This window comes from Thalassophryne amazonica, chromosome 19 (assembly GCF_902500255.1).
Source record: "Thalassophryne amazonica chromosome 19, fThaAma1.1, whole genome shotgun sequence".
Classification (NCBI taxonomy): Eukaryota; Metazoa; Chordata; class Actinopteri; order Batrachoidiformes; family Batrachoididae; genus Thalassophryne; species Thalassophryne amazonica.
The window spans coordinates 30,750,317-30,762,484 of NC_047121.1; the positions used below are offsets into that span (position 1 = coordinate 30,750,317).

The 12,168-nt window shown below is 40.2% G+C and overlaps 1 protein-coding gene across 1 annotated transcript; it reads left to right on the forward strand.

Annotated features, from left to right (window-relative positions):
• Positions 1-1,164: 1,164 nt before the first annotated feature.
• LOC117531878 (vam6/Vps39-like protein) lies at positions 1,165-11,185 on the forward strand. Its single transcript, XM_034195070.1, has 8 exons — positions 1,165-1,594; positions 2,738-2,803; positions 5,488-5,552; positions 5,942-5,984; positions 8,322-8,416; positions 9,622-9,720; positions 9,826-9,918; positions 10,985-11,185. The coding sequence occupies exons 1-8, from the start codon at positions 1,522-1,524 to the stop codon at positions 11,183-11,185; spliced, it is 735 nt and encodes a 244-aa protein (XP_034050961.1). The 5' UTR covers positions 1,165-1,521.
• Positions 11,186-12,168: the final 983 nt, after the last annotated feature.

Genomic DNA, 12,168 nt, shown 5'->3' on the forward strand with positions numbered 1-12,168 from the left:
CTCAAAACCTGGATTAATCTTTTTAGTCACATAACACTACTATTATTCTGAACACTACTGTAAAAGCTGGAAATCTAATTTTGCATGCAACAGTATACTGGTCAATGAGCCTTTGTTTATGCAAGACCTTTCCCATATTTTATCACACCTTTGGTCAGCAGCTCGGTTGGGGGTGGGGGGGTGGGGTGCATCCACCTCAACCCCCTCAAGATTATATGAGGGTCCTCATATGTCCTACAAATGGAGAAGTTTCACAGTTATTCACATGTTAACTTTGGACCTATTGCACACGTGTTGACGGCAGGAGGAAACCCAAGCAGACATGGAGAGAACGGCCAAGTCTATTGGCCTAGTGGCCGGGTACACAAGGCCGTGGCAAAATGTCTATTCGTCCGATTGTCACTTGAATAAGGCGCAAATAGTCTATTCACCCAACCAGTGGTCGGGCCAAAGTCTTGGCATTTTTCTGAAATAGCACCAGGTGAAACAGCAAACTTCGGCTGTGGGTGCCCAGCCACCGGGTCAATAATCACTCCTGGAGAGGCCATGCAGACATCACACAGAAAGGAGCTGCACTGTGGTGGAATTGACCTCAGGTTCTTCTTACTGTGGAAAGAGTGCTAACTGGTGACAGTTATGTATGGTGGCCCTAATATGGTGAACCTGAAGTGCAAAACACAACAGCAAATCGCACAGCACAAGTGTTTTTTTGATTGCTGTTGTGCTGTGCGATTTGCTGTTGTGTTTTGCACTTCAGGTTCACCGTAGTTATGCTATGCTGGTGACATATATAAAACTTCAGAGTATTTTAAAATAGATCCAGCTGGGTTTAGCCCTTCAAGCCAGAGGCCAAACTTGCAGTGGAACGTATCTTCAGCCTCTGGCAACCTCCAGGGGCCAGTTAATGTGGCCCAGTTACTTTTCTGATGCAAAGGCCATTCTGTGCATAATAGAGCCCTGATATCATATACTTTGGCTTGACAGAACCTAGTTGAGCTTCCTACATTGAATTCCGACTTGCAGAAGAGTTTTTGTTTTACTTTTCCAACTCAGAACGCGGAAATTCCCACTTCTGACTGTCTGGGTAGTCAGTGAAGGCAGCACACTGTACCTTTAAGGCGTTCCTCATGCGCGTGCTGCCGCCTGTCACGTGCCAGTCTGTATTCCCTGTGCTTGCGGAAGTAGCATGAAGCTAAAGGATCTCGGAAACGACGCCCTTGTCTTCTGGCTAATTTAATTAAGACTAACTTATAAGCGTAGTAGGAAGTGTTTTCGTGTGTGTGTTTTATTTGGTATAGTGGGAGAAGGAACAACATGTAAGACTAATATCGGTTACTTGCTTAGCTGTGCTGGCTAGCTTGCGACCAGTGTTGTTTTGGTCGAAAAGGCTGGAAACACTGGTACAGAAAACACTGGTCTGCTGTGATACTTCATGGAGACACAAAAAGCTGTTTTTCCATGACAGATTCATAAGCGCATTGTTCCAACTGTAAGGTTTTTGCCCGATTCAGCAACTTCACGATGCATGACGCGTATGAACCAGTGCCTATTTTGGAAAAACTTCCTCTCCAGATTGACTGTCTTGCAGCCTGGGGTAAGTTATTGACAGCTGTCTGGAGGATTTATTGTCTCCAGTCTCAGGTGTCCACAGCTCGATAACATGCCAGATTAAATCAAATGTCTTGTCGCCGCTTGATAATTGTGTTTGTGTGTGTGTGTATATATATATATATATATATATATATATACACACACACACACACACACAAGGTTGGGTAGGATTACTTTGAAAGAATACATGTGGATTACATGTATGCATGCACATACATTTGGATTACTTGTAATCTGATTACTTTTGGATTACATTTCAAAGTAATCCTACCCCAACCTTGTGTGTGTGTGTGTATATATATATATATATATATATATATATATATATATATATATATATATAATGTTTTATTTTTGATTGCTATTTTTCATGTTTTTAATATGGAAATGGCTATTCGCACGGCAAGACTGGTGGCAAAACTTGTAACTACTTGTATAAACATTGATATTGCATTTTAAAAGTATAGTGACTCCTGAAAACAAGAGGTACATTTTTCCTGATTATCAGGTCATGAGTAGAAAACTTCAGTTCTGAAGCCTTTGGGTTTTAGAAACATACCCTTTACCTTTTGGGATTTAAAATTATAACTACTTGATCTCTTTTCTTGAAATAAAAACCAAATTAAACCTCCAAGCCTTTTCTAAAGAAAGTGTCTGTCAGTTTTTTCCTCATCTGTTCTAGTTTTTTGTTACATAAGTTTGAGTAAAAAAGTCATCTCAAAACATGATTTTGAATAAACATATGTAAAAACCCTATGACACGTTTTAGATAAAATGTTTCTCTACATTTAGATGCAAATATTAAGCATCTACCATAAATAGTATCCGAGTTTAATCCAAAAATGTAAAGTTTTAGTTCCTGACTTCGCCACCAGGGTCTTGCCGTGCAAATAGTGAGAGTTATGCACACGGCCGCTGTGCGAATAGGGTCAGCCTTTTAATATATCTATCATCTTATTTTATTGATTTGTAACTGCACCTCCAATTTATGTATTTTGGTTGCTGAAGGTGTTTTTATTTCTCTTTTTATGGTGGAGTTAGGTGATATAATTTCGTTTTATGCTGCATCTTTTGAAGTGTTTTGAATGGCAATAAAAGTAATTTGAATCTTTTTCTCATCACACAGAGGACTGGCTTCTTGTAGGAACAAAGCCTGGGCATCTTCTCCTCTATAGAATAAAGAAAGATTCAGGTAAACTGAAAGCATTTTGGTCATTTTACACTATTAAAAAAATATTGCAGGTTTATTTATTTGTTTATTGTTTGCCATCAGTTAGAATTTTAAGTCCAGCATTTCCTAAATCATTCATTGGATTTCAAACAAACTAGACAATGGTAGAATACATATACACTCAGCAAAAATATAAACGCAACACTTTTGGTTTTGCTCCCATTTTGTATGAGATGAACTCAAAGATCTAAAACTTTTTCCACATACACAATATCACCATTTCCCTCAAATATTGTTCACAAACCAGTCTAATCTGTGATAATGAGCACTTCTCCTTTGCTGAGATAATCCATCCCACCTCACAGGTGTGCCATATCAAGATGCTGATTAGACACCATGATTAGTGCACAGGTGTGCCTTAGACGTGAAGAGAACACCTCTCCAACGTGCCGAACGCCAGCGAATGTGAGCGTTCGCCCACTCAAGTCGGTTACGACGACGAACTGGAGTCAGGTCGAGACCCCGATGAGGACGACGAGCATGCAGATGAGCTTCTCTGAGACGGTTTGACAGTTTGTGCAGAAATTCTTTGGTTATGCAAACCGATTGTTTCAGCAGCTGTCCAAGTGGCTGGTCTCAGACGATCTTGGAGGTGAACATGCTGGATGTGGAGGTCCTGGGCTGGTGTGGTTACACGTGGTCTGCGGTTGTGAGGCTGGTTGGATGTACTGCCAAATTCTCTGAAATGCCTTTGGAGACGGTTCATGGTAGAGAAATGAACATTCAATACACGAGCAACAGCTCTGGTTGACTTTCCTGCTGTCAGCATGCCAATTGCACGCTCCCTCAAATCTTGCGACATCTGTGGCATTGTGCTGTGTGGTAAAACTGCACCTTTCAGAGTGGCCTTTTATTGTGGGCAGTCTAAGGCACACCTGTGCAATAATCATGGTGTCTAATCAGCATCTTGATATGGCACACCTGTGAGGTGGGATGGATTATCTCAGCAAAGGAGAAGTGCTCACTATCACAGATTTAGACTGGTTTGTGAACAATATTTGAGGGAAATGGTGATATTGTGTATGTGGAAAAAGTTTTAGATCTTTGAGTTCATTTCATACAAAATGGGAGCAAAACCAAAAGTGTTGCGTTTATATTTTTGTTGAGTATAGTAAGATGGGATGTCTTCAAGGGAAGCTACTTGGATATTATATAAATAATGAATGTTTAGGAGTTCAATGGTACAAATACATCATGAGGTGAAAGATGGAATGTTCCATTCAACAAAGCTCTTGAAATATTCGTTCCAGTGAAAGAATGAAAAAACATTCATTATTTATTTTATATAACGGCGAAAATAGATCCTTGTCATTTGATATTTATTAATTTATAACAACAGAAAAGGGACTTAATTTTGATGTGTGTCACTGGTGCTTAACAGCCCAATCTGAACTTTAAATTGGAGTCCAAAATAACGACAATGTAGTCCATGATGCTGTACACTGACTTCATGTACTTCCTAAAAAAAAAGAAAAATCTTCATGTAGTTCCTCAGTCCAGTGAAAAATCACATCAAAATTTTGTCCAGCTTTTCATTACAACTTTTCATGCCTCCAGACGGCTTACAGCGTAGTGGATTTTTTTTTTTTTTTTTTTGTGCGTTAGAAGAATTAGCAGTGTCAATTATCTCCTTCAAATCGTTGTCTGCCAGCAAAACAAACTCAGCTATGTTTAGCTAAACACCACCCCCGGTAGTGTGCACATGCATGTTGGTCGGGACGTGCAATAGCATATTTCATATACAAAATTGCACTCTAAAAAGAACTATTGCGTTATCAATGAAACACAATGGCAAATGGTATGAATAATCCATGTCACGTGACATACAAACCACCAATCAAATGACAAGGATCCACTCACCCATTATATAATTCTGTTTATTTGATACACCATATGCTGTTGACAATGCAAGCGCAACTCCTCCTAAACTGGTTGAAAGATTTTTATTCGCTGTCACAAAATGGTTGCACACTATATTACTCTGTGCATGAACAAAAAAGGGATAACTGGGCTGTTGTTGTTGTGTAATACATTGTATTTGTCAATTAGATATATAAGCAGACATGCTGGGCTCGTCAACAAAGGGGCTGACTAGTTTATTAATTCAGGTATTTTATCACACTATGTAATGTGTTCCATACATTATTCTTAGTTTTGTATCTTACTTTTAAAAGACTTCAATACTTGACTTTAAATAATAAGAAATGCAGAAGGTTTTTCCCTTGTGAAACTGATTAAAATTTTTGGAAAGGTGATGCAGACTTCCACTTTGATAAACGGCCTCTAAACCTGATGTCTCAGCTGCCTAGCAACCTGGGAAATTACTTTTTTGTAAATGTGTTAGGGTTTATTTTTTCTGAAAAGAATAAAAATTCTGGAAATTTGAACAGCACTTCCCCATCTACACCACAGCTTTGCTTACTTCTAGAAGTCTTGTGTAGCAGCAGAACTCTGATATTGCCCTGGTCCACTTTCAGAAGTTTCCACCTTCACATACTGCATGGAACACATGCAAGCTATAAGTATGGCAGAGCAGGGGATATTGTGTGATCTTCACAGATCTCTAATTTTCAACTTATTGTCATTGCTCAAATAAAAATTAGCGTAATCTTTTTTTTTTCTTTTTTTTATCATTTTTCCCTTAGGAACTAATAGGTTTGAAGTGACACTGGAAAAATCGAACAAGAACTTCTCAAAGAAGATTCAGCAGGTACATCAGGGATCAACATGAATTATGAGTCACACATGTAGTACTCTGGTAGATCATCTTGCAAATCAAATATCTTCAGCTTTCAAGATTTTAAGTTGTGTTGTCATTATTTGTTAAGGTGTACATTGTTTGATAGTGAGAAATAACTTCATTACACTGAAATTTGGCAACCCCATGTTGGAATGAGGTTGCCATTCTTGCACAGAGCCACCCAGATGCCAGTTTCAAATGTCAGAGAGAGATGATGTAATAGAATGACCCAGAATAGCCTGCTAGTTGTGTAATGTGGTTCGGACTGAATGTCTGTAGTGCTGTCAGCTGAAAAGTATTTTGTGCTGTTAATATTCAACATGGTCATTTACTTCCTTTCTTTATGTTTCTTTTGTCAGCTGTATGTTGTTTCACAGTATAAAATTCTCATCAGCCTTTTGGGTAAGTTGTTGTTTTCCCTTGTCAAACTTTAAAAAAATAATTTACGAGGTCTGTTAGAAAAGTATCGGACCTTTTTATTTTTTTCAAAAACCGTATGGATTTGAATCACGTGTGATTGCATCAGCCAAGCTTGAACCTTTGTGCGCATGCGTGAGTTTTCACGCCTGTCGGTTGCGTCATTCGCCTGTGAGCAGGCTTTGTGTGAGCACTGGTCCACCCCTCTCATCGGATTTTTATTGCGAATAAAAGTCTGAACGATTTGGAGCTTTGCTGCATCAAATTTTTCCAGAAACTGTGAGAGACCTCCAGGTGGACACCATTCGGAAAATTCAGATGGCTTTCAGGGACGATTTTATGGTGATTACACAGATTAAGAAGTGCTCCAGTCGGTTTAAAGACCGCCCACAGCTGCTGAGAGCGTTCCGAGCGCCGATCGACTGGCTCAAACCCCGCTGAATCAACCAGATCATTTCCAACGTGAAGGCTTTGTTGATCGTGGACGTCGTCTGACTTCCACAAAAAGGCAGAAGGCGTGGACATCAGCACTTTTTCGGCACATTCCACGGTTACAGGAGTTTTTTTTTCATGGAAAGAGGAGCGGAGGGATGCGCCACCGTGCTGCTCATGGCGCAGCACAAAACCACCTCCGTGTTGGTCTTACAGGACGGTTTTCAGATGGCTTTCAGACAGCTTTTCATTCGTGTGACTATCCAAGAAATTGTGCATGAGCTGGACATGCCACAACATTTCCTGTGAGGCTTCATCACGGCGTTGCTTTGCATCATGCAGCTCCATCGCGATGCGGGGAATTCCTCCGCTCCTCTTTCCATGACAAAAACTCCTGTAACAGTGGAATGTGCCATTCATTTCCTAACTGGACACTGTGTTGATCCGGGACGTCGTCTGACTAGCACAGGAATTGCTGAAGACGTGGACATCAGCACTTTTTCGGCACACTGAGACAGACGTGCGGAGGAATTCCGCGCATTCGCGACGGAGCTGCATGGCGCAAAGCAACGCTGTGATGAAGCCTCACAGGACATGTTGTGGCATGTCCAGCTCATGCACAAGTTCTCGGATAGTCACACGAATGAAAAGCCGTCTGAAAGCCATCTGAAAACCGTCCTGTAAGACCAACACAGAGGTGGTTTTGTGCTTCGCCATGAGCAGCACGGTGGCGCATCCCTCCGCTCCTCTTTCCATGAAAAAAAACTCCTGTAACAGTGGAATGTGCCGAAAAAGTGCTGATGTCCACGCCTTCTGCCTTTTTGTGGAAGTCAGACGACGTCCACGATCAACAAAGCCTTCACGTTGGAAATGATCTGGTTGATTCAGTGGGGTTTGAGCCTGTTGATCGGCGCTCGGAGCACGGCGCGCTCTCAGCAGCTGTGGGCGGTCTTTAAACCGGCTGGAGCACTTCTTAATCTGTGTAATCCCCATAAAATCGTCCCTGAAAGCCATCTGAATTTTCCGAATGGTGTCCACCTGGAGGTCTCTCACAGTTTCTGGAAAAATTTGACGCAGCAAAGCTCCAAATCGTTCAGACATTTATTCGCAATAAAAATCCGACGAGAGGGGTGGACCACTGCTCACACAAAGCCTACTCACAGGCGAATGACGCAACCGACAGGCGTGAAAAACTCACGCATGCGCACGAAGGTTCAAGCTTGGCTGATGCAATCACACGTGATTCAAATCCATATGGTTTTTGAAAAAAATAAAAAGGTCCGATACTTTTCTAACAGACCTCGTGAATGGACATACTTTGTACTTAGATCATATTTGCTCAGTCTTTTTTTTTTATTTTTTTTTTTTTATGCTATCATATTTTATTTGACATGGACTATATTGACCTCATTGTACTTACTCTGAGCAGTTTCCCAACTTTGTTGCTGACATGAGACAACTCCACAGTCTCAATTCAGGAGATGGCCTACTGACCATCAAAGCTAAATTTTTGAATTTTGATTCATCCAGCCAGAGTACCTGCTGCAATTTTTTGTGTCCAAGTTCTTGTGGTGTTGTGCGTAGGTGCTATATACAGTTCAATGTGCTGAATGGAAACAACTTGACCTTGTTTCCATTTTGGAGGAGTGACCTTTTGGCTATAAGTGTACTTTTTAAACAACTTTTGCCTTGACTACTTCAGATTATTTAACCATTTCCCGCTGGTTTCTGCCAGGTCTGACCGGATGGCGGCACTGTACAGAGAAATTAGCATGATCTTTGTCTGTCATCTATTGGACTGTTAGCTCACTACTGCAGCCCCCCCCCCCCCCCCCCCCCCCCCGTGGCTTTATTGTCATGTTCACAAGTCCACTTAATTCTCCTTTGCAGAAAACAACATCCATGTCCATGACCTCTTGACCTTCCAGCAGATCACCGTTGTGTCCAAAGCCAGAGGAGCCACGCTTTTTGTGTGCGACCTGCAGGTCAGTTACAGTCGCTGTGGCTGCCATTGCATGATTTTCAGCAGTATTGTTTGGCTTCCATTCATGTTTTTGCAGTAAAATTTGTATACAATGGATTAAGCTGGACCAGTGAATTGTCTGTTACAATTGAAACTCATATGTATAAAACGGGCAAAATTAGCTATGTGTATAAAATGGACAAAAATCTGTTTTGTTTTGTTTTTTCCTCTCTAAGTCAGCTGCGGAGTGGTACCTTAACATCCTAAAGCCTGATTTATGCTTCTGTAACTCTGTGGCCATGTAATGACGTGGACGTGCGTGTCTCCCTTTTAAAGTTCTCTGTTGTGTCTTTATGCAGTTTGCAGTTGGCCAGGACCAGTGGCTTTTTCTGGATTAATTTCTCTCAACGAGCTCCACTTCTTTAAACACTCCTTGTTGCAAAGTTGGTCATATTTATGGTCTTTTCCTTGAAATGTATTTGATCCATGATTGAAATGTAATCCACGGGCGCACTACAAAAACGCTTGAAATATGACGGTAGAGGGAGGAGTGAAAATGTAAAAGTGACAAATCACAGCTCTCTGCTGCCTCCGATTTAGCAGGTTCACAGCCATGCAGAGGGCTGTGATCTAAAGTGGTTTGGTTCGTCACACTCAGGGATATGTGTGAAACTTAACATCATATTAGTGTAGGCAGCAAGCAGAATTTTGTTAATAATCGCCTGCCTTGTTTAGGTCCCAAGTCTGAGCATGGTTTAAAATAAATAAACACCCAAGCTTTTAATCAAGGAAATACAGTATCCACTTTCCTCGAATTGGCGAGTGTCAGTGCTGAATTTCATTTCATAGCTCTGGTACTGGCTACGTCCAGACTGACCTGTCTGGTACATACGAGGGGCTGCGAGTGGACAGGATGTTTTGTCCGATATGAGCGAAAATCCGTTATATACGGTGTTTATTGCATGGAAAACCATACAATAGCATTGGGACTTTTGCCTTTGTCCAGTGAGTGCTAATATCGGGTTTATACAATAACGATTTAGGCAAGTTTTACTGTATATTACTTTCTAATTGAAAATTATGGTATCCACAACAGTGTGATTTGCTCAACATTTATTTTGTCAAAAGAAGACTGTCATGCATTTTTTTTTTTGTTGTTTTGTTTTGTTTTTTCATAATTGTGTTTTCCCTGATTTTAAAATCTTGATGTGTATATTTTGTTATCAGCAAGCTAGCACCGGAGAGGAAAGATTAAGAATGTGTGTTGCAGTCAGAAAGAAACTACAGCTGTATTACTGGAGGGATAGAGAGTTCCATGAACTGCAGGTAAAATGAATACAAATAAAAATTGGTATGTTTAGATATTTTTCGTTTTTTCCTTCAGTGTTTTGACACATTTAGAACTCTGAATGTTTTCTTTTGTTTTGTCAGGGGGACATTGGTGCACCAGATATTCCAAAGGCTATGGCTTGGTGTGAAAATTCCATTTGTGTTGGGTTCAAACGAGATTATTACCTTATTCGGGTAAGTGGGAAAAGGCTAAAACTTTTGTTGTTTTTTTTAATCTTTAGCTTTACTCATCATTAGTCACATACTGTATGAAGAGATACTGTAGTCCTCGTCTGTTTTTGAGTATGAGTCAACTGGGGCTGCAGATTTGAAAGGCTGCTGTAAGTTTCATTATCTGCTCTGTTGTGGAGCACAAGTTTTTTTTTATTTTATTATTATTATTATTTTTTTTTCATGGATTCTCATAGTGAAGAGTGTGATGTTATTATAGTCGTAAATAAAGTAATAATAAAAAAATTGACTCCAAGGCTTGCATGTTCAGCCTCCAGCTGAAATGCATCTGCTGAATCGCAGAGAAACACTCTGATTTCTACTTCTTTTTGTGGATTCTTTACTAATTTCTTTGCTCCTCTCTGATGGTAAACTTAAAATCTTTGGGTTGTGGAAAAAACAAGCCATTTGAAGACATTATGTTGGGCTTTGAGAAACATTGATCAACTTATTATTTTTTAGTTATTTTTTTAAAGCATTTTCTGACTTTGCGGACCAAACAGTCTTTTGTTGCAGCCCTGCTCATAATGTGTGAGGATTTGTTTTGTGCCACGGTGTGTAGTTACACATTTAATATGTTTTGAACTGTACTCTAGGCTAATAACAATCTAGGGTAATGTAAGATTTTATTTTATTTTTTTGTACACCTTTCATGTCTACATTGTCACTGTTTAGAAGACTTAATTGAGTTTAAATGTAACTTGAAAATGTCTTTGAAATCACTTATTAAAACATTTTATAGACTGGCTGTTTTCCCCTTGTTTCTATGTGGTCAATGAATTTGAGCTTTTTCCTTTTATAGTTTGCATTATGTTGAGTTGAAATGATTCATTGAATACCTGATGAACAAAATAAATATTGACTCATTCTTTTGCTTAGTCTTTTTCCATTTATTTAATTCAGAAAAGAAATCAGGTTGTCTTTACAATTCACAAATGACATCATTAGCTGATTTGTTTGGTAATGTTATAATGTATACAGTTCAAGGTTTCTTTATGTTCTCATGCACACTATCTCTGCTGTCACTTAGATGGATGGTCGTGGCTCCATCAAGGAGCTCTTTCCTACTGGGAAACAGCTGGAGCCTCTGGTTTCCCCACTGGCAGACGGGAAGGTGGCTGTTGGTCAAGATGACCTAACGGTGGTACTCAATGAAGAGGGTGTTTGCACCCAGAAGTGTGCTCTAAACTGGACAGACATCCCTATAGCCATGGGTAAGAAAGCAACATAACAATGCAAGCATTTCATACTCGCATTATTATACAGTCCTGGACAGTGACACAAGATTTGTCATTTTGTCTTTATACACTACTACAGAGTTAAAATGAAATAGTCAAGATATGCTTGTAGTGTAGACATTAGCTTTAATTCAAGGAGTTTAACAAAAGGATCACACTAACATTTAGGAATTACAACCATTTCCGCACTCAGCCCCTGCATTTTCAGAAATAGTCGTTTATCGGCCTTGAGGCTCAAAACCTGCACTATGCACAATTTCTCCAGTTGCAACTGGACAGTTTTGAATTTTCCCTCACCAGTTATACAGCTTTGTGATGAAGTGGTATGGAGATAAACGAAAGGTCAGCTACAGTTTGGCAGAAGGCACATCGGCAATGCAAGCCTAGATTTGATCTTTTTTGTTGAAAGAAAATTCTTCTCTGCTCCACTATGAAGCTATGAGTGGTGATGCAAAATGTAAAACTTGCACTTTGCACAATTTCTTCAGTCACAGCCATAGAAGTCTGTAATTTCTTCAAGGTTGTCTGGGTGTCGTGGTGGTTTTTCTCACTCATCTCCTTGCACGTTTCCTTTAGTTTTTGAGAACTTTTTGCTCCACACAGATTTGGGTGAAGAGTCTCCGTCTCAGATGACTTGCTGAGCTCCAAAATGACGCATGTGCAGTGGAGGCAGGGTGGACCAATTTTTAGGGGGGTACTATTCGGTGTGTGACACCGGGTCACCACAGGAGATCCGATATGTATCTGAATGTTGTTTTGGGACAGGTTTTATGCCTGATGCTCTCCCTAACACAACATGGTAAATGGGCACGGGTGGTCTTAAGATGGGAAACCTTCTGCCTCGGAAAACAAGTGCATCAACTACTGGCCACCACACTACCCCACACCTTGATCTTATACACCCCACATCCACAAATGTTTTTCATTTGTTCAGGGGGTGGTATTGGGTCTGTCAAAGAGTCTTGTAAGTACAAAT

What these genes read in the sequence shown, in the direction of transcription:
- LOC117531878 (XM_034195070.1), top strand. Translation starts at nt 1,522, where the DNA reads ATGCATGACGCGTATGAACCAGTGCCTATTTTGGAAAAACTTCCTCTC. An exon ending in TCTCAAAGAAGATTCAGCAG is followed by an intron (nt 5,553 to 5,941) that starts GTACATCAGGGA and finishes TTCTTTTGTCAG; the next exon opens with CTGTATGTTGTTTCACAGTA. An exon ending in TTTTTGTGTGCGACCTGCAG is followed by an intron (nt 8,417 to 9,621) that starts GTCAGTTACAGT and finishes TTTTGTTATCAG; the next exon opens with CAAGCTAGCACCGGAGAGGA.